Source organism: Cryptomeria japonica, chromosome 9 (genome assembly GCF_030272615.1).
Source record: "Cryptomeria japonica chromosome 9, Sugi_1.0, whole genome shotgun sequence".
In the NCBI taxonomy this organism is placed as follows: domain Eukaryota; kingdom Viridiplantae; phylum Streptophyta; class Pinopsida; order Cupressales; family Cupressaceae; genus Cryptomeria; species Cryptomeria japonica.
In genome coordinates this window covers 436,573,485-436,595,679 of record NC_081413.1, presented here as the reverse complement: position 1 = coordinate 436,595,679, position 22,195 = coordinate 436,573,485, and the positions used below count along the sequence as shown (strand labels likewise).

General features: G+C 39.1%; 1 protein-coding gene across 1 annotated transcript in view; it reads left to right on the top strand.

Annotated features, from left to right (window-relative positions):
* The window catches only part of LOC131037956 (zeaxanthin epoxidase, chloroplastic), a 101,784-nt gene that overhangs the window by 39,762 nt on the left and 39,827 nt on the right, over positions 1-22,195 (top strand). Inside the window, exon 3 of the mRNA XM_057970223.2 lies at positions 10,365-10,558. Within this exon, the coding sequence (XP_057826206.1) occupies positions 10,365-10,558 (194 nt within the window). The remainder of the gene's footprint in view (positions 1-10,364; positions 10,559-22,195) is intronic.

The window sequence follows — 22,195 nt, the reverse complement described above, 5'->3', positions numbered from 1 at the left end:
GTTGAATTCATCTCTCAAAGGAAGAAAACACTACTCTCCTCTCATCCAAGCCATAAAAACCAAAGAGTGACTTGATTTTGCAAGAAAAATAGGTGATTGAAGAACTTTTGCCCTGGACCCTCTGGAAGGGTCAGGAGCGAATTTCTTCTTTTGGGCAAAAATCCTTCACTTTCCAAGTTAAAACATCTTCAGGAGGCAAAAGCAAGTTATTCTCGTTTCATTCATGCCCAAAACTTGACCTTCTTCACTGCATAATAAGAACTTTTGGGAATTTCGCTCTAGACCCTTTGGAAGGGTCAGGAGCGAAATTTCCCTCCTTGTCCAAAATCTTTCATTTTGCAAGCTTCCAAATCTTCAAATGTGACAGGAACGTCCAATCCTCCCTCCAAGATACCCTGCACATCAAAACTTAGCCAAAGTTAGTGAAAAATAAGCTCTAATAAGATTTTCGCCTTGGACCCTCTGGAAGGGTCAGGAGCGAAATCTCCATTCCAGGCCAAATTGCTTAGTCTTCAAGTTTCAAACCACCTCACAAGGCAAAGTTAGATCATTTTCTAGGCTAGGAACAGGATTGCAAGTCTATCCAAGGCAAAAAATAGTGTTTAGGATGAAATTCGCTCTGGACCCTCTGGAAGGGTCAGGAGCGAAATTCCTCTTTCAGGCATCATCTTGCTCTTCAAAAATCAATCAAATCCCTCTCCAGGCAAGAACACATCAATTTACCTCGAGAAATGCCCTAGAAAGCATCATTCAGTCAAAAATGAGAAGAAAAGGAGGTCTACAAGGATTTTCGCCCTGGACCCTCTGGAAGGGTCCGGAGCGATTTTGACATTTTAGGCTAGATGTTACCTTGATTCGCTTCATCCTCCATCAAAATTTGATTAAACCAACTCCTTTTCTTCACTGGCTCTGCTCAACTGACTTAGATAGGGAAACAAACAGGACCCTGACAAGAAAAACTCTCTTTCAATCTAGACCTGACCTGAGACCTATTCTCCTTGTTCCTTGATCTAACCAACTTGACTCTCCTGAAAGGCATGCTTCATTCTTGCAATCTTGAGGCTTCAGGCAGACGACTAACAACCTCCCTAAACCAGACTAGACTTAGCTTGAAAGAAACCCTAAAATAAGCTTCCAAGGTTTAGCCCTAATCTAGCCAGCCCAGGCAGACCACTCACTCACTCAAAACCCTAAAAGCAGAGAGAAAAACAAGCAAAGAGAGAGCAAAACCTAAGGCAAAAAGAGGGGGTCCCCATTCTAATGGGGCGATGTGTGAAGTGGTCACAACAGTACCCCATGCTTTGCCATAGTGGTGAAGCCAAGAGAAGAAGTGAGAAAGAAAATTGAAGACAAGGTGCAAGAAAGGACTGCAGGTCCTAGGGAAGTGAAGGAGTTGTTGGAAAGATACAAGGGTATAGTTGCAGGAAGCAAACCAGAGACCCTGCCACCTTTCAAAGATGTGAGTCACTGTATTGACCTTATACCAGGCTCAACATTGCCCAACAAAGAAGCATATAAATTGACCCCTGATCAAAATGAAGAACTTGCAAGGCAAGTACATGAGTTGCTAGAAAAGGGATTCATAAGGAAGAGCATTAGCCCTTGTGCTGTCCCTGTAGTATTGGCCCCTAAGAAAGAAGGTACATGGAGATTATGCACGGACTCTAGAGCCATAAATAAGATCACAATCAGGTATAGGTTCCCTATGCCTCGGATAGAGAACTTGATGGACTGTCTAGCAGGAGCCAAGTACTACTCTAAGGTGGATTTGAAGAGCGGTTACCATCAAATCAGGATAAGAGAGGGAGATGAGTGGAAGACAACCTACAAAACAAATGAAGGACTTTATAAATGGCTAGTTATGCCATTTGGCCTCTCAAATGCCCCTAGTACATTCATGAGACTCACGAATGAAGTCTTGAAACCTTTTATCAATCATTTTGTTGTTGTGTATTTAGATGATATTCTGATTTTTAGCAAGGATAGGGATGAACATCTAACACACTTGGATTTGGTATTGAAAAGGTTGAATGAAGAACAGTTGAAGATCAATTTGGAGAAGTGTGTCTTCTTGCAGGAAGAGTTGGTGTTTCTTGGCTTTGTAATCTCCAAGAGCAATCTCAAGATGGACCCATCCAAGGTGGAAGCAATCCTCAATTGGCCTACACCTAGAAATGCAAGTGAGATAAAGAGTTTTCATGGTCTTGCAAGCTTCTATAGGAAGTTTATTAAGTATTTTAGTGGTGTATGTGCACCTATGATTGATACTATCAAGGGGGGTAGAAAATGTTAGTTTCTATGGACTAGTGAAGCAGACAAGTCCTTTGAGTATTTGAAAAGGAGGGTAGCAGGACAACCTATATTGGTTTTGCCTGATTTTCATAAGGTTTTCAGCATAGAATGTGATGCAAGTAACAAGGCAGTAGGGGGAGTCTTGAGCCAAGAAGGTAGACCAGTAGCCTTCTTTAGTGAAAAATTGAATGAGGCTAAACAAAAGTACTCAACCTATGACTTAGAGATGTATGCAATGGTCCAATCCTTGAGGAAATGGAGGCATTATTTGTTGCCAAAGGAATTTGTAGTCTATACTGATAACCATGCTCTGAGTTTCTTTAATAGGCAGGACAAGTTGAATCACCGGCATATGAAGTGGATGGAATACCTTCAAGTATTCACTTTCACCATCAAGCACAAGAAAGGAGTAGCAAATAAGGTAGTTGATGCCCTTAGCAGGAGGAACTTGACAGTAAAAGAGATTCAGTTGGAGAGCATAGGCATTAATTCCATGAAGGATATGTACCAAGGAGATGAGGATTTCCAAGAAGCATACCAAGTGTGTCAGGGTAAGGGTGACAAGTACCACAATGAGCTCTCAAATTTTATTTTGTAGGAAGGTCTACTTTTCAAGGGAAGTCAACTTTGCATTCCTAAAGGTTCCATGAAGGAAAACATTGTGAAAGAGAAACATTGTGGGGGATTGGCAGGTCATTTTGGAATTGACAAGACCCTTGAGTTGGTTAAGAGATTCTATTTCTGGCCTAAGATGCATACTGAGATAAAAAGGTATGTGGAAGGTTGTGTGATCTGTCAGAGGGCCAAGGGTAGCAGTTCAAATGCAGGTTTCTATACTCCTTTGCCCATACCAAGCAAGCCATGGGACTTAGTCAGCATGGACTTTGTATTAGGACTTCCAAAGACTAAATAGGGTCTTGATAGCATCTATGTAGTTGTTGACAGATTTTCCAAAATGACTCACTTTCTACCTTGTAAAACCACACATGATGCATCCCATATAGCAGGTATATTCTTCAAGGAGGTTGTAAGATTACATGGTTTGCCATTGTCAATTATCTCAGACAGGGATTCTAAGTTTCTTGGACATTTTTGGTGGACTCTTTGGAGAAAGTTGGGTACCAATTTGTCATTCACATCAGCCTATCATTCCCAATCTGATGGATAGACTGAGGTCATCAATAGGTCACTTGGAAACCTATTAAGGTGTCTGACTAAGGATCAAGGAACTACATGGGATTCAATACTTCCTCAAGCAGAATTTTCTTATAATGACTCAGTGAATAGAAGCACTGGTCACAGTCCCTTTGAGATAGTGTATGATCACACCCTAGAGGTGTATTGGAGTTGAGAGATGTAAGAGATTTGGACAAAAGAAGTGCACAAGCAAAGGGCTTTGCAGAAGTAATGAGGGATATCCATCAACAAGTCAAGGATAGGTTAGAACAAACCTCAGATAAGTACAAGCATGCATCAGATAAGAAAATGAGAGATTTGCAGTTTAAGGTTGGAGATATGGTGATGATTCATCTCAAGAAGGAGAGAATCCCTAAGGAGAAATACACCAAGTTGATGATGAAGAAGATAGGCCCTTTCAAGATCATCCAAAAGTGTGGTAGCAATGCCTACAAGATTGATCTCCCACCGGACATTGGCCTCTCTAGCACTTTCAATGTTTTAGATATCTATGCATATAAAGGTCCTGTTACTGATGTGTGTGATGCAGGTCCAGATGATTCCGGCAGGGAAGAGATGTTACAAGACCTACCTAAGAAGCCTAAGCTTGCAGTTGAGAATGTACTTGACAGGAGGGTGAGTAAGAAAACAAGGAGGCATACTTATTATGACTACTTGGTCCAATGGAAGGACAAACCCTTAGAAGATGCAACCTGGATGACAGAGCAGGCTTTGGAGAAGATTGGATGCAAGGGTCCAGATTTGCCAACTCAAGAGACTTGAGTTTTTTCTAACCTCGGGAGTATGGTGCAGGGCACCTCTTGGTTTTGGATTTTGTTTGTTGTTTGTGTGTTGGTAGATGGTCCTACACCCTAGAATGGTGTTTTGAATCAGTGTGGATCTTTGGAACCTATGAATGTAATAAAGAACCTCTTGTAAGGCCAGTTGGCTCTAGGTCATTTATAAACCTAGTGACCAACTCTGACCATGGGTTCATCTAGGGTAGAAGGTATGTTGTTAAGTTGTCCCCTAAGTTGTTTTGGGCTTAGGATTGGTCTACAAGTCCATCAGGGACTTTGGAATGTCAAAATTGAAAAGTTGTCAAAAGATATAAAAAGTTGCAAAAGTTGCTAAGCAACATTTCCCCACCGATTGACAAAGAAGTTCCAACGGTCTTAACTAGTTGAAATTCAGTTGTAGCTGTTGGGGGAAGGCCTATTTGTGCCTTAGAGATCATCTGTGAATTGGTTGGATGATGAATGTAAGAAGTTGGTGGTTTGAATAAACAAAAAACTCAAATTTTGCCCATTTTTCACTGGTTTTCCATACTGTACGATCTGATAGAGCATTGGTTGGCATGAAGTTTTGAATTGGTTGGATTGTGGTGTGAGTGTAGGTTTGAATGCAAGTGGTTTGACTCGAATTGGTGGAGTCTAGAGAAAGTTGTAGGCTGTTTATCAAAAACTGTCATTCAGGGACCCGGTACATAAGGTTTCACCAAAAACATGACCCTAACCTGCAAATCCTATTGAGGAAATCATCGGCCCTTTGGGAAATGCAAGTTGAGGGTGTGTATATTGTGATTCCAAAGGGGTGGAATCTGGGAGTGATTTTTGGTGTGGTTTCCACCATACCCTAGGTTAAACAAAACCATGTGTTTAGCCTAGCCTTAAGAAGGAATGAGAGAACAATCACCTAAGGAGAGTTTGGGAACCAGTCTAAGGGTGGTTTTGGTTCATTAGATACCTAAGGAACATGCCCAAGGGGTGAGTTAGATTTTGCAACCCCATTCTTAAGTAGTTGCTTTGGAAAACAAACCTAATTAGGCCTATTAGGTCTGCCAACCCAGTAGGTGCTTAGGGGTGCTGGAGCAAGGTCATAACTCTATCTCTTGGAATTGGATGTAAGTCCCAAAAGGGTACTCCGAAATGTAATTTGTCCCTAGGGTTCTTTGAAAGAAATTTGAATTATTTGAGAAATATCGATCAGATAGGGCTACAAGGAATAGGCCTAATTGGGGATTCCTCGACCCGAGTGCAGTAGGAAGTCTTCAAACTTGGGTGCAAGGCATAGGATGAGTGTCCTTGGTTGTCAAACAGCCCTAACCCTCCTTAGAAAGTGTTGTGGTTGATTGAGTACATTAGTGTGTGTGTAGAACCCTAGTTGTGGGTTGAGAGAAGCCTTGTCTAGGCTTAGAAGGGTGAATTGGGTCTTCTTACCTTCTTGTTGTCCACTTTGCATCACGGAGTTCCGGGGAAGAGGACTTAGGAACTTCCTTCGGACAAGACAACACTTCACACTTCATGATTCCATTGTTTTCTCTTTGATCAACTTAGGCATGCTAAAGATGTGCTGAACTATTTCTCAGATTGCAATAATGACAGAGTATATTTGCTGAACTAAGTTTGTTGTTAATTATATGCATAGAAATGCAATGACAGTCCTCTAGATATTCGATGAAAAGGCAGATAAATATTATAATTTGAACTGAGTAATTGCATTTAATGACACAGCTAACATATTTCAAAGATAAACAATAGGAGATTTCTGACCTCTTGTTTGATATTACAGTCAAGTGATAGTTCAAAATTCAATGACAAACCTTCAGTTCAAAAATCTTGAAAATACATTTGTCATTTTTCAAAATCAATCCATGCATGATCCGGTTGCCTTGACAAATCAGAATTTAGTCTTCTTCAGATTTCATTGCCCAACAGAATATAATATTCCTCCCATCCATTGCACCCAGCATATACATGCAGCAGAGATATTAAAGGTAGAGGCAAACTAATGACCTGAGATAGATGGTTGAGTGTTGTCTAGCTTCATGCCAAGAATCGACCTGTGATTTGATCAAATTTGTCCCATGACTAGCTGATAAAATCGGAGTGCTTAGCAGTGAGCTCTATGTGCCCAAGGAACAATGGCTAACAAAAACTTCAGTCACTAAGTCTTAACCCTTTGCCACTCCTATTTACCCAACACATTGATTCAACTCTCATGAAAGAAATGAACTCTTCATGCCACACCCTGAAGTCCATGTCTCATCAAAAAGGAGTTTCAATATTTGTCTTTTCTATACACCAAGCTGCGACCCAGGAGTATCTCACGTGAACTGGAAAAGGGTGTTCACAAAATGCCAAGAGTTCAAAACATCCAAAAAATTGTTTCTATTGTCTTCTAGCTGATCTGAAAGAGGAGTCAACCAATTTTAATAATCATACTCTCAACAAGAATTACACCATTCATGTGCTGACCCAACAAGACTTTTCAGTTTAAATAAATCTTGACTTCAATTTTCTTGCTAGCTCGTGCACAAATCCTTGTATTTCCCACACTGATCTCTATTTTTAATATCTTGCAATTCCCTTATGAAGCCCATGATTTCCTCTAGCAAAACCCCATCAACCACATTTAAAAACTAATTACATTCTTCTTTTTTTGCCTTACCAATTTGTCCTATCTGAAGTTTGTCTTTACTGCTGCCATGGCCTGCTTAAAAGAGTAGATATGCCCAGAGAAGCCAAGGACGGATTATATTCTTTTTTGTCTTTAGTGCTGTCTTTAAATGTGAGTTTTGTTTGTCATTATATGTCCAAAGTCAAATTCTGCAATCACGCCCAACTTGAGACTCTGCATGAATCCCACAACATCAACCAGAATCTCTCACCACCAAAGCCGATCTTCAGAAGGGTTTTCCTTCTCCAAAAGGATGAAACAAACAATCCTCAAAACCCCAAGGTTTTTCTCCAAAGACAAAATATTATAATCTTTAACATAGATCAAATAAGCTTTAAAACAGCTTTTTATAACTTCAAGCTCAATGCTCTAATCAAGGTTGTGCAACCTTTTAATTTGACTTTAAATAAATCTTATGTCTCTCTAAGTTGCCAAATAAGTCACTTAATTAAATTAAATAATGTTAGTTAAATATTAAATTTACTCTATTATTCAACATTATTTAAAAACTTATGTCAAAACACCTTATGTCTCCAAGAAACCATCAAATCAAGAAATCACCAACTATCTAAACATAGTAACTTTGCCAACTGCCAAGTTGGTGTCCAAAACTGACACTTACAATAAATAGTATAGACAAATTGTCCAAAATCCCTCCTTAAAGTGTTTGTTATCACAAAAGTTTGCACCCTTGTTGAGCTATCAACTCAGCAACCTTGTGAAACATGGAAACAACCCCGAAGTGTGGGACCTTACGCAAGGGGGTTGAATATCCAGAGAAGGTCAGATTCCTTCTCATTCTAGGTGTGGGTGCTGAACCAACTCAACACTCCAAAATATACTTTTGAACCTATCCTAACATCTTGTAGAGGAAAAGGGAATAGAGAAATGCTTAAAATGAAAGGAGGTGATGCACCAAGATAAGAGATGTTTCTCTCCCCACCCGAAATGGCACAAAGAATCAACTGAAATACCCAGGAGATGCACAAACTTCAGTTGCATGAATGACCTTAACGCATGTATGGAGGTTAGAACTTGCTGAATGTCAAGAGGGGAGAAGGTTTCCCACAAGTCACACCCAGAAGCAGGTTAACAAGACATATATGTGAAAGAAAGCCACAAACATACACTTACAATGAAGGTAAGAACACATACACAACATAAATAAGTTTAAGTAAGGCGAGAATGATGATTTCAATTCATTATAAGGCCAATGGCCAAACTTACATTTGCAGAATTGCAAGATAAATAAAAAGTCTTCAAGAGTAATGAAAGAGTATAGTATAGCTCAAACCAGCAGGGGGAGAACCCTTTACAATGAGGCTTAACAACCTTTATATAGAAAACTGGTTGCATAGGAGAGACCATTGGTCAAGGAAGAGAAGCCTTGACCCTTGTGTGTGCAGAGGAATGTCAGTCAAGGAATGCAGGGAAGTGCATGCACCTGACATGGTGTACATGCAAGCAACTTGACCATACCCTGGCAAGGCAATCCCAAGAAGAAAGGTACTTCTAGAAGGTGGATTGCTTGACATTCCAAAGTCAGAGCATGCAGGCATGACATGAAGGTCAATAGGTAACCATAAATAAGCATGGCCTTGTACTCTACTTGATGGAAATCCTGCAAAAAATTGTTAAATGCACCGTTGTAGCTCCACGAAAGAAAATTTACAAGTCGCAAGAGTTGGAGCATTAAGAGCTTTGAGTGTTGATCACGCCATCTAGAACTGTTGAAAGTCGTTGGAATTCGGAAGACTTGTGAATTTCGGGGTTCTGGAGATCCGGGGAAGAGGACTTAGGAACATGAGAATTTCGAGGTTCCGGAGTTTCGGGGAAGAGTACTTAGGAACTTGGGAACTTCGGGGTTCTAGAGTTCCGGGGTTGAGGACTTAGGAACTTGGGAACTTCGGGGTTTTGGAGTTCCGGGGAAGAGGACTTAGGAACTTGGAAACTTTGGGTTCCGGAGTTCCGGGGTTGAGGACTTAGGAACTTGGGAACTTCGGGGTTTTGGAGTTCCAGGGTTGAGGACGTAGCAACTTGGGAACTTCGGGGTTCTGGAGTTCTGGGGAAGAGAAGACTTAGGAACTTGGGAATTTCGGGGTTCTGGAGTTCCGGGGAAGAGAAGACTTAGGAACTAGGGAACTTCCGGGTTCCGGAGTTCCAGGGGAGAGGACTTAGGAACTTCGGGGTTCCGAAGTTCTGGGGAAGAGAAGACTTAGGAACTTGGGAACCTTGGGATTCCGGGGAAGAGGACTTAGGAACTTCCTTCTGACAAGACAACACTTCACACTTCATGATTTTGTTGTTTTCTCTTTGATCAACTAAGGCAGCGCTGGTCCATAGAACATATCTCTGATCGGTTCTCATTGATGGACCAAGGGTGTCATAAAATGACAACAGTGTCAAACATCTCCAATAAACCTTCTGAGCACACTGACAACATCAAAATACTCCTTAGAACTAGTTGACACACCTTGAAAGTCAGCTCCAACTGCATTGCAAAAGAACCTGTAAATTGAGACATTATAGGTAGAATGTGGTATCAAGATCAATGACAGTGCAACTTGATACATAAAATCCCTTTGAGCAACAAACCTAAGTAACTTAATGCAGACACTTGCAGACTTCTGCAAATGCACTAGACATTCAAGAATAGGTGATTCCGATACATACTCCCAATGTTGCTTTTATAATGAAAGCATTAATATTTTGTAAGAGAGCATTCCATCATGATATCAACAGACTCCCTCATGCGGCCTTGACATCAATGACAACATATGTACAATAGATCCTACATGGAAGCATTGCCATTCAAGCAAAAAGAGAGGAGGTTATATACAAGTAATGTTGTATATATGTTAGATTCTTCTCTTTCATAATGTGATAGATTCTTCTCTTAAATCTTGTACCAATTGGTGATTAATTGAGACAAATGATTGTGACTTGTTAATTATGTGGATATTGGCTATGAAACCTTTTTTATGATTGCAAGCTAAGTCAGAACAATTCTGTCTTGATGCCTTACTTACCAACGCTGGGATAGCTAAAAGACTTATTCCCTTTTTCTTGCTTGATTTCTGATTTTTTGGAGACTCGAAAATGACAATAAAACAACATTTCTACATGTTTTTTTGAAGTGTTAAATTTTCACAGTACATAATAGTGATTTGCAAAGTTTTTGGAGAAAACTGTGTAGCAATAATTAACATTGACATTTTGGATCACTCTATGTGAGCCATCATGAGGATAAACTAGGCAGTTAACCAAATTCTGAGCTTGCTATTTGACATATACTTCATGTTATGGATGAAATGTGCCCTAGGCAAACTTATGTCTATGCTTTTTTATTTTATTTGGTCTCATTGATACTGATGATCTGTTCCATGAAGAGATAAATGAAATATCTATAATTTTCACTTTTATCATTTGTTTTTCAGGATGGGATAGAAGCCCATTTTGAATATGTTAGTGACAAGGATGATACTGAAAAGCATATTAAGGTTGTAAAAGCAAGGCTTCTTGTTGGGGCAGATGGAATATGGTCTACAGTAAGAAAGCTTATGGTTGGTGATGCTCCACGGTGCCTAAATCTGGTGGAGTGGACTGCTGTGGTTAAAGATCCAAATGACAGGTGCATATCTTATTTTAGATTACTTCATTTATTTATTGAGAATTCGATTGAAGTAGTTAAAAGAAGTTCTTAACAGGGAAAACTAACTGTGCTGCCTTTTTTAAGTTCCATTTTATAATGCAGCTTATCGGGAGCTATCAAGACTAAAGTGTGTCATAGAAATCTAAAGACCTGAAAACACAGAATGAAGAATACAAATTATTTTTGTCCAGGAGGGACCAAAGTAGGTCAATGAGACTTGTAAGAACATCCATTTACAACAGAACTTTGCAAAATCACAGTGTATTTTCTTGGATTAGTAAAGAACTGAAGATTAAATTTAAATACTTGACACTTTATGTACACATGTACTATCTTCACTTGTATAGTCTGGAAATGTAATGCCACAAGCTTATTCCCAAGACATTAATGGTTAAACTAGGATGAACAATTTTTTCACAATAAAAAGTGGTATCATGCAAGCCACATTGCATTTCTTTGTGCCGAAGTTGTCACAACATCATGCAATGAGACACATGGTATTCACATCAATGCACAATGCAAGGTGGCACAAGTGGAAGTCTTAAAAACATCTTAAAACAAAACAGCATGAAGAATACTAATGTGAGATATGGAGGAGACTTGGGGTTCCCCAGAAATCCTATGAACCACCGGAACATGTGTGCAAAGCCACTCCCTTGACATCTTGAGGCTCTGTAAACCTTGTGCAAAACTGCAAAAGTTCGATCTTCAAGATTTAGTCTGCAAGAAGGTTGGACTTTAGTCTAACTTACATGACTTGGACCTTGGGTGTAGGTTGCATCTTGCAACACCTAAAGTTTGGGTTGCAATTTGCAACTACTATTTTCTTCCCTAATGTTGAGCCTAGATGCTACAAATTTGGGTTTTAGGCCCCAATCTACATTTTGGAAGGCATGCAAAACATATGGCCAAGTTTTACTTTGGTGTGATCTCACCTCATGTGTGGCTCCCTATCTTGATTAATGATTCAGGCTAAGTAGATTGGCTGTGCAACTTAGAGATGAAGTTATCCTATGCTAATCAACCACCAATTAATCGTAGGGTACATTAAATTGTCAGCCAGGTTTGTGAACTTGAGATAGAGTTAGTACTATGTATACACTATGAGATGCCTAAGCTATGTTGCAGTCTAAGAATCAATTAACCTACAACTTTTATTGAAAGAAGATACAGTCCTACTGAACTGTGAAATTACAATCATGGATTAAAGAGTAATTACAACGAAGGCAATTATCAACTAGAAATGAAAAGCAATTGACAGGTCAATACTAAATTATTCCTATAATACTGTGTTGCATGGGTACCCGTACCCATCCCCCTAGAACACGTACCGGAGACTGGTACGAGTCTCCCATACCGGAGACCCATCAGGAGATGTCTCTACACATAGGAGACTCCACGTCAATGAACCCTCACGTCTCCACCCTAAATAACACGCACAAAAGTAAAAAAGTTTGACGCGATGCATTGGCAGAAGCAAAAACCACCGACATGAGCCCCATTTTCAGACATTTGTATGACATTTTGATTTGACTCATTTCACATTTGTGTACTTAAACTTCAAAGTGAATGTTAATTCTTTTTTGAAAGTTCAATGTCATTATATTTTCAGATTTTCTATAAATTATTAAATTATATTTTAAAAAAATTTGGCGTCTCCAAGTACCCCCGTCTCCTATTTTGAAAAAATAGGCGTACCGGTACCGGTACCAGTTTCCAATGTCTCCGAGTACCCCCGTACCCATGCAACCTTGCTATAAGACAATTCAATTAGTTGTTGCAGGAGTCTGAAAACATAAAACTATGTAAACTATTTATCAAACTAAATCACAAAAATGTTGAAAATAAACTACTAAGTAGAACCTTACCTCAAGTGGGCCCTGACTTGGATATGTGTACTCACTGTACTAACTGCTGAACAAAGTTACTATGCCAAAGATTCTCTCATATACCTATTCATGAAGTCAATCAAATGCAGAAAATCATATATTGCTGAAAACAGAGAAATTTACAGAATTGTCGACCTGTGGTTTATCTACCACATTGTATTTATATACTTTATTCTAACAAAGTAGTCCTAAGCTGTCACTCATTCCTAATATATAGGAAGAGGATTATTTAACTAGGGAACATAACAGAAAAAAGAGTCCTAATGGAACTGCATATCCAATGTAAAGGACTTTAATAACTATTAGAAAAACGTAATAGAAACTGTTGAATCAATTATGATGGAAGTATCCAAGGTGTTGGAGATGTCTGTTGCAGATAGAAGTCTTATGATGCCATTTTAATAGCCACCTTAGCACTTGAAATGTTCATTTCTGTTCCCTGTGCTTCCTGGCTGTAGGAACACGTGTTGTTTCTGCAGGTACTTGGCTGCATGAAATCTGCATGATGCTTTGACTACTTTTACTGCAACAACATGTCAGTTCCTAGAAACACTCCTCATAACAATAATCACATCATTTCATCATATTTTAATCAATAGTTATGCACACATATTATATCTAACATTCATAAGTAAATATGCTTAGTACTTATCGAATGGTCTTAATACTAAGAAAAGTATTGTGGTTTCAATGTAAAAGTCTGAGGTTCTTAGGAAATAGCGGTTTATCAAACTTATGAAGAAGACAATAAAAAAGCCCATCACCTCATACTTTGGAGGCCAACAAGCAACATGTATCTTGTACTATGGAGTATAATCAACATTTGACAACATGCAAACTTCCACTCTAGGGTTGAACTTTGACTAACTTGAAAACTCTAACGATGAACCAAATTACATTCTGCACCATGCTAAATGTCTAGACAACTTTGAACTCTAAGCACATTGAGATTTGGACTTTGGTGTCTAAATTACATTGCAATAGGCAAAAGGTCCTAGCAGCTCTAAACTTTGGACTTCTTGCAATTCAAATTGTGGACTCTGGCTTGCAACTGTAGCTCGCTGAAAAATAATAAGTCTAAAACCAACCAACTTAATTTTTGCCATCAACAAGGCATAGCTCCCTCAATTTTTGTATTAAGTGAAAACAAATTGGACCAAAGAGCATCTATGGACTCAACATTAGCTGGACAAGAACCTTTGGAAGGCACATAATTCCCAAGAAATAAGGTAAACATGAACTCTTGTTCTAACATACAAGGCGAGAACACCATGATATTGATATTTTCGAGTATTGGAAGTATATTATATCTATACAGCATATCAAAATGAGCATTATCAAGTGATTCCATTTCAACATGTATTATCTACACATAGTATAAAATGATAATTAAAAGAATGCAACGAGACCACCATCACCACATTGGGTGATTTAGCATGGATTAAAAGTTTAATGTAGTGAAACAACTTGCACAATAGGCAAATGTAACAAATACTTGATAATAATATGCCATATGAGGGGAAAACATCCTAATCCACTTTAATGGGGATACCTTTTATAGTATTCATAAGAACATAATACTCAATATGATGCTAATAATTAATCTCTACCTCCCATATATACCATACTTATTCCTTGGATGCCATGTAGTCTTCATAAGAACACAATACTCCGTATGATGCTAATAATTAACCTCTACCTCCTATATATACCTTACTTATTTCTTGGATGCCATGTAGGCTGACTTAACTCTTATATAAGACTATATTGGTGATTGTAAGCTTAATTAAGAGTTAGGGTGGCTACAAGCCATTCACTCATAACACTATACATCTATAGGATTAAGGGCATAGCATGCTCCCCTCTTCCACAAGTTCTGTCCTCTAAGCTAATCAATTGTGGATGTTTTGAGTTAAAATCTTCATCTTGACATGTTGCAACTTTGACAGAAAAATATATCCATTTGATTAGGTACTTTGTGACTGTCCCAACTCTAAACTTCTTCATGCATGTTTGGAAAAGTGACTTAGGCTCTAAGATGGGTTTTTTCTTTTCATCTAGCTTAGGTGGCATTGTTTGTGTAGAATTTTGCATTGATCTACTTGCTTCTTCATTATGTCTTGTTCTTTTACCTTGTTCTCCTTGAGGCTAAAAGGTAACTCTTGCTGGTGTTGAGTGTGTTCTATTGCTCTAACTTTTGGGTGCACCCTCAAGGAAGAGTTGATGGGTGAAGGGTAGTGCCTTGTAACTATTTGAATGGCATGAACATGATCTACTTTGGGAAGCAATACTTATTTCACATCCCCAACAATTGTTGAATACACATCTATAACTTCCTATAGATTAGTTGGTGTAGGAAACTTTGACTCTTCTTGTTCTTTTTCTTATTCTTCTTCTTCTTGTTCTTCTCGTGCTTCTTCTTTTCCTCTTGCTTGTTCTTTTTCTCCTTCTCCCTCTTCTTTTTTCCAAATCTATTTTCCTCAATAATGCAGTTGTCACTTCTCTTGTGGCTATCATCTCCATCTTAATTGATGAAATATCTTACTTAACCTTAGTGATTTTATCCTTCATCCTTTTCTTCTTGTGCTTCTTTTCCTCTTCCTTGTTCTTTTTCTCCTCCTTCCTCTTCTTTTTTCCCAAATCTTATGATGTGAAACTACTCCCTTAGATTCCATATAACTCAGAAGGGAATCCATTTTTCTCAATAATGCAATGATCACTTCTCATGTGGTTGTCATCTCCTGTAATGTCCCCTTTTACGCTCTAGTTTGTTTTGGGGACTGTTGGCCAATCTCGAGACCTGTTGGTCAGTCAGAGGCATAATTAGGGTTTCTTATTTTCTAGGAAGATGCTTTGGTAGTTTTGGTGGCTTGCATGTTGGAGTTTTACAGTTTTGATTCTGGATTCCTTTTGGGTTTTCAGAAAGCTTCGCAATGATGGTACATGCATAACAAGAAGTGGAGTTTGGCAGACTTACTATTTTTAGTAAGTGGAGGTAAGGGCAGCTTATTTCTCTGGGTTTTTTGAGAGTTTCGTGATGGTATAACATGCAAATCAATCTGAAGACATTTTCCGAACTTACCATTTTTAGTAAGTTGCGACGACTGCTTGAAATGTGATTAAAATCACTTTGGGAGAACTTTCTATTTTTAGCAGTATGCTATTTATAGTAAGTACTATTTTTGGCAAGGTCCTGTGTTCCAGCTCAGATAAGTTGTCAGTAATTGAAGAAGGTATATTTTAATGGTTAAGCCTTATATTTATTTTATTTAGAGTTGGATGACTTGGAGAGGAGAAATATTTTTATCCTGTCTATTTGGCAAAATATTTTACCTTCATAATGGGGTGCCAAAATGCAGTTAAATTTTATAGCTTATGGTTGGACGCCTTTGGAGGAAATTCTCATTAAAAAGGTTTATACTTAATATTATTTTAGCATTGGCTAAAGTTGGCATCCACTTGGGGGAATAATGTATTTGTTGCTAAATAAAATATTATTATTATTCCTTGGGCGATTTGATGAGGGAATGAAATGAAACACAAATTAAAGGAAATTTGAATGTTGCTGTTTAATCCCATGTTGGAGGGAAAGGAAGTTCGATTTGGAGAGGAAGTTATAAATAAGTGTCTTGGCCTTCATTTGAGACTATCCATGAATATTATAATGAAGTGCTGCTGAAATGCCGTTTGAATGCTTCGAAGAATGCTTACCTCCTAGATTGAATGCTTAGCTTCTCACTTGAAAGATAGCGACTAGTTGAGACTGTGGGACTGTTCTTCACTCAGGAGAATAGATGGAATTCATTGCGAAGTTTGTGTTCGAAGTTTTTTGATTTTGGATTGCTGGGTGTGAGTTCCAGGTTGCTAGTTTTCAGTGTTTTGTAGGTGTGTTTTTCTCATAAGTCTCTGCGTGGTCACCTGCCGGTTCTGGGTATCAGCTTGTTATTTCTCTATTCTCTAGGCGATCATTCCTGTAATTTTTTAGTGCTTATCTTGGAGTCATTAATTTTATAATGCAAATCGAATTTTCGCCCTAGCCGTACCATGCTAAAGCTGCCTTGGGATGTATGCAAAATAGTTTTGCATCTCTTTGTTGTGTTTTGTCAGTTCTAGCTTAATCGCTTATCTCCTAGCTTTCATTTGCATTTGATTTGGGGTCAATTTGTTGAGTGTGAGCAAAGTTGTGAGCATTTTTGTGAGTTTTGCATTTGCTGGTCTGCGTATTTCCAGCGTGCTACTTGCATATCTGATTCTGAAGATTGATAGTTAGAAGTGTATTTTTTGGAGTGGTTAGTCTTTGGTGGTTTTGGAGTGCATATCTTATCATTTGCAGCGATGGACAGTGATGTTATTATTCTAAAATCTCATGCTATATATTGTAAAGCTGATTAGTAGTACTAAGAGCTGTTTCTTTCTAGATTGTAACACTTGACCCACTGAATGAGTGGAAGAGCCTGGCTTTGCCGCCTATCTTATGTTATTGTAAAACTTTCCTCCCGCTGAATAAGCGGTTGAGTAGATTGTACGTTTCATTTTTAGTCCTCCCACTGAACAAGTGGTCGAGTGATTGTTGCTTATTTCAGTTTCTTGGATTCTGTAATTGGCTGGTCATAATATAGATGCAAAAGCATATGGATTTCAAAGAATCGATGTTGCTCAATTAATCAAGGAGACAAAGCTCCTTTAAATAGAGTTACAAAGACGATGTTTCTAAAAGAAACAATCGTTAACTAGAGGCGAAATTAGAAACAACTTAAGTGACCATTAATAACACAAAGAAAAAGATATTATTCTAATACCCTCCCTTAATGGTCATCGTTCTAACTACGAAGAGAAATAACAGAGAAGGTTGCCCCCTTCTTCTCAGAACACGCTGCAACAGAAAACAAGAGCCTGCCACTAACTCTGCCACTTGGGATGAGTCTGCCACCAACCCTCCCAGAAACTGCAAAACTTCTAGAGATACCCAAATGAAAGATCCCTGATGGATCCCCTTGTTGATCTGCTGTAATTTTTAAAATAATAAACTATATTTTCTTGTGATTTTGTTGATGGTCTTACAGAATAGAGAGAAGTTGCAGAATGTTTGGTTTCTTTTTGTATTTTTTTGAATATATAAGCAAGTAATGAATAAAGAACAACAAATAAGGAAGGAAGTTGAAACAAGTAAGAACATTCAATTAAATCAGAATTGATACAAATCGTACCAGGCAGATTTCTGATTTATAATATCTAGATTATTCCCTACGCACTGGGGATGTGCTTACATCCAATAATGGTGCCAACTGAAGGGTAGATGATGAACACAAACCAAGAACACCAGCTATGGCTGAATGAAAGTCTTCACCACTTCCAGCGTAAAGTGTACTTGCTGTAATGGTGGCATCAAGCTGAAACAATCACGCCCCAGTTGGGAAATTCAACCACCCTGCTGAAACCCTCACCAAGCAATCTGAATCTCCACAAGGAATAGCGCATACACTCTGACCAATAATGCCAATGCCAAAAGAATGCACTGCCAATCAATAGCTGAGGGCTACGTCCCAGCCAATACCAATCATGCGGTTTGCGTCCCAGATTGAAGAATTGCTCTACTAGAGTAATATCGCACCAAACAAGTTTTCAATATGTAAAAGATAATGAGGATTTAGGTTTCCTTCTCCTTATATCTCTTTCCTTCCAAATCGAACCCTAAAGATATATGAAAAGTGCGCTTTAATATAAAGTCATATTTCCCAATATTGGGCGCCCAAGTATAGAAAAAACACCACTTTTTCAATATAAAATAACTCCAAGCGCCAAAAGGACCCTAACAAGTGAAAATCATTTAGAAAAGTTCAAGACCTTTCCAATGAGCTATAACACATGGGCATACGAATCCAAATGAAGCCAAAATCCCCTTATTACTCCGAAATGGCTATAGACATAGCCTTATTTAAAATATTAAAACGCTAACTTAGGAAATATTTAAATATATTAAAAATATAACCCAAATAGCTACAAAAAGCTCGAAACACACCAAAAGCCTGAAACTGAACCTGTCACTTGTCTGTGACTGATGTTGGAAATCATGGATCAACTGGCAGTCCCATCCCTAAAATCTAGGGATGCTCCTAGAAACTAGGAAACACACCCAAATCTCCTGAAACTGAAACTATCTGAAAGGTCATGAATAACCTCATGATTGGCAACTGTCACGACCTCCTAAATCCCTAAAATTTAGGAACTGCTCCAAACTGGCTCCAAACTGCCTGTAAAGCCAAAATCCAGTCACTATATGCACTGAATGAGTCCCAATCAACCTCTGCTAGCCTACGAGACTCCAATGATAGGCCAACTCCTCCGTGTCTGGTGTCCACTCTAGAAAGGGGACATGACAATCCTCCCCTCTCGGAGTTGCTTGCCCACAAGCAACTGAAACACCAATCCTCCACCATCCCAAATAAGACATAAACAAATCATTGCATGTAACTGCTGCTCATCTCTGATATAAACAACATGCAATACCCCGGTCTAGAATGGCTCCTCAAAACGCTGAAGCACGTGTGCTGTGAAATCAACACTGCCTGGGTCCCAGAGCAAAGCATAGCTCCCGCTGAATACCTCAAGTGAGAAATGGAAAACTATATCATCTCCATAGATCAAATATCTATAAATGCCAAGATCACTAGTGTGTTTGTGATCACCAACATGCATAACATTCGTCATAATATCCAATGAATGCCAATCCATGGAAGACCCTCTGTGATTTGACCCCATCTGACACAAGTGACACACAACTGCCACACACTGCTGCTGATGTGCCGGAAGATCTAATGCCAACTCACTAGACAATATATAATACTGACTAAAATCATCACTATCCAGGCTGGCATCGAAAATTATGTAATCACCAACCAGCAATGAAACAATCACCCTGTCTAGAGAATCAGGTGAAACTGCCACGTCAACTGGCTCAAAGTACTCACTAGGAGTAACATCACATAACTCATCCACGTCAGCTATCTGATGACAATCAACCTGTGGATCAACTGTCGTCCCACTCTGCTCGATAAACTGAGATGGATAGTGGGTAAACTCCAGCTCCATCCTCGTGAAATTCCGAACATACCGTCCAAGTGTCAACAACCACTGTACACCCACGACTACATCTATACATCTGAAGTGAAGCAACCCATGTAGGATCCACGAAAGAAAGGTACTACACATGTCTATACCATGATCCCACACAAACCACTTGTAGGACATAAACTGCTCCTGTTGCTCTCCTATGATATAAGTGCCATATAATCTTAATATCTGGAGCAACATACTATAATCCCTATAAGATGTTGTATCAAATGAATCAACACCTGGATCCCAAATAAAACTAAATCCACATCCATCTGTCATGAAGAGACAATGACAGTAAGAGGCATCCTCGATACCGTGTCTCTCTACAGCCACTGTGAAACTCTCACACCTGTGATAACCATCCACAACAACACACCTGCTAATCCATGCATCATCCTTCCCCCATGATCCTGGATGAAGTCTCTGTGTCAAGGAGATGAAAAACTCTGACGGTCGCTGTTCATCATAACGGTTGATTATTTGCTGATCCCGCAAACAATCCATCCCAAACTGCTGGATCAGGTGCCTGCAATCAATAACTCTATCCTCTAAAGATGGGAGAGCACTATTGCAACACGGATAGTATAAGTCCCAAACCAACTCACATCTGCAAGCCATCCAATCATCTACAATCGGACTAAAAGAGAAATGAAGTGCACTCCTCGCGAGGTAATCTAAATGGACTCTCGTAGGCTCACTCAATGGCTCTGTGTCATAATCTTGTCCATCAAACTCATCATCACTCCCACTGCTCTCAAACCATGAATCCGAAGACAACTCATATGTTTGAGATTCAAAATCCAAAATACACCTCAACTGAGCACTGTGGCTCTGCGGTGAAACATACTGGTTTCCCTCGTCAGCTGTAAGAGGTGTAAAAGAAGATTTGCTTTCCAGAGAAGGAAACAAGTCAACAGGAGTATCATACTCCCAACCAGCTGACAAACTGCTAGTTGCCTATTAAAACAATGATGGAGTAATATCGTGAGTCAAATCACAACTCTATGGTGAATCTCGCAGTGTCACAGTAGAACAATGTCATGTCCCCTCTTTAGTTTGTCTAGTAGAGACATGTGAGTTAGCCTATTATGGGGGTCTCGTAGGTTGGCAGTGGTGGATAGAGACTCACACAGGGTATTCAATATCCGGAGTTGGTGTTTCAGGCAGTTTGTGGGCCGTTGGGAGCAGTTCCTTGATTTTAGGGAGATTCCCTACTTTTTAGGAGGTTGTGGCGGTTTCCATATTTGAGGTTCCACGGGACCATACCATGGTTTCAGTTTTAGGAAGATTGGGTGTGTTTCCTAGTTTCTAGGAGCATCCCTAGATTTTAGGGATGGGACTGCCAGTTGGCCCATCTTGTTCGACATCAGTCACAGATAGGTGACAAAGTCAGATTCATGTTTGGTTGGTTATTTTGGGCTATTATTGGATCTATGGAAATATTTTAATATATTTAAATATTTCCTAAGTTAGCGATTAAATAAATTAAAATAAGGCTATTTATATAGCCATTTCGGAGTAATAAGGGGTTTTTGGCTTCATCTGGTTTGATATGCCTATGTGTTATAGCTCGTTGGAGAGGTCTTGAACTTTGCTACATGATTCTCACCTCCCGGAGTCTTTTTGGATGCTTGAAGCTATTTATTCGCAATAAAGTGAGATTTTTCTATAGTTTGACGCCATAATTGGGAAAGTGTCACTTTAATTATAAAGCGCAAGCTTTATTATTCTTTAGGGTTCCACTTGCAAAGGGAAAGGAGTTATAAGGAGATGAAAACCTAATTGATAGTATCTTTGATCATTTTGAAACTTGCGAATTTGGGAATTGCTCTGGAAGAGTGATTTTGGTCTGGGACGTAAACCCCAGGTCTGAGCTTGCTGGGACGTAGCCCTCAGCAAGAGTTGACAGTGGATTTATCCAAGATTGCACAGAGATTGTCAGAGGTAGAAGACACATCTTCTTGACCTGAAGATTCAGCGTGCATATTGGGGGTTTCAACAGGGCGGCTGGTCTATTTCAGCTGGCACGTGATTTGCAGCAGCTTCCACGCCTCCTTTGCAACCACGCCTTGTTTGTATGTTGGCTGGAAGGGTTGTATTCAGCTTATTTGGTCTTCCTTGTTCGTTGCCAGTAATATTCCTCCATCTGGCTTCAATCCAGATTGAGAACAACTCCAAATAAATGTATGGATTCTTGTTGAATACAAAACTAGGTTATTTGCCTGGTATGATTTGCAGTATTTTCAGATTGCTTAAGTGTTCTTACATATGAACATTGTTTACTGTTTTATTTCACAGTTGTTGCTATTTATCAATTACTTTATTTATAACATCAAAACCCAAAAAGAAAAAATCCCTTTTTGCAACTTCTATCTATTCTATAAGATCACCGAAAAATTACAAAAATATAGTATGTTTAATTAAGAATTTACAGCAGCAACAGCAAAAGGATCCATTTGGGATCTTTCAAACACTGTACTGTATCTGTCGCTGATGATGTCTGTGCCACTCTCAATCTATCAGAAAGCTCCTCCAATCTGGAGTTCGCTTCCTGAAGGGACAACTGGGTATCCTCCCATGCAACAACAGTCGCCTCAAGCTCCTGAGAGAGGAT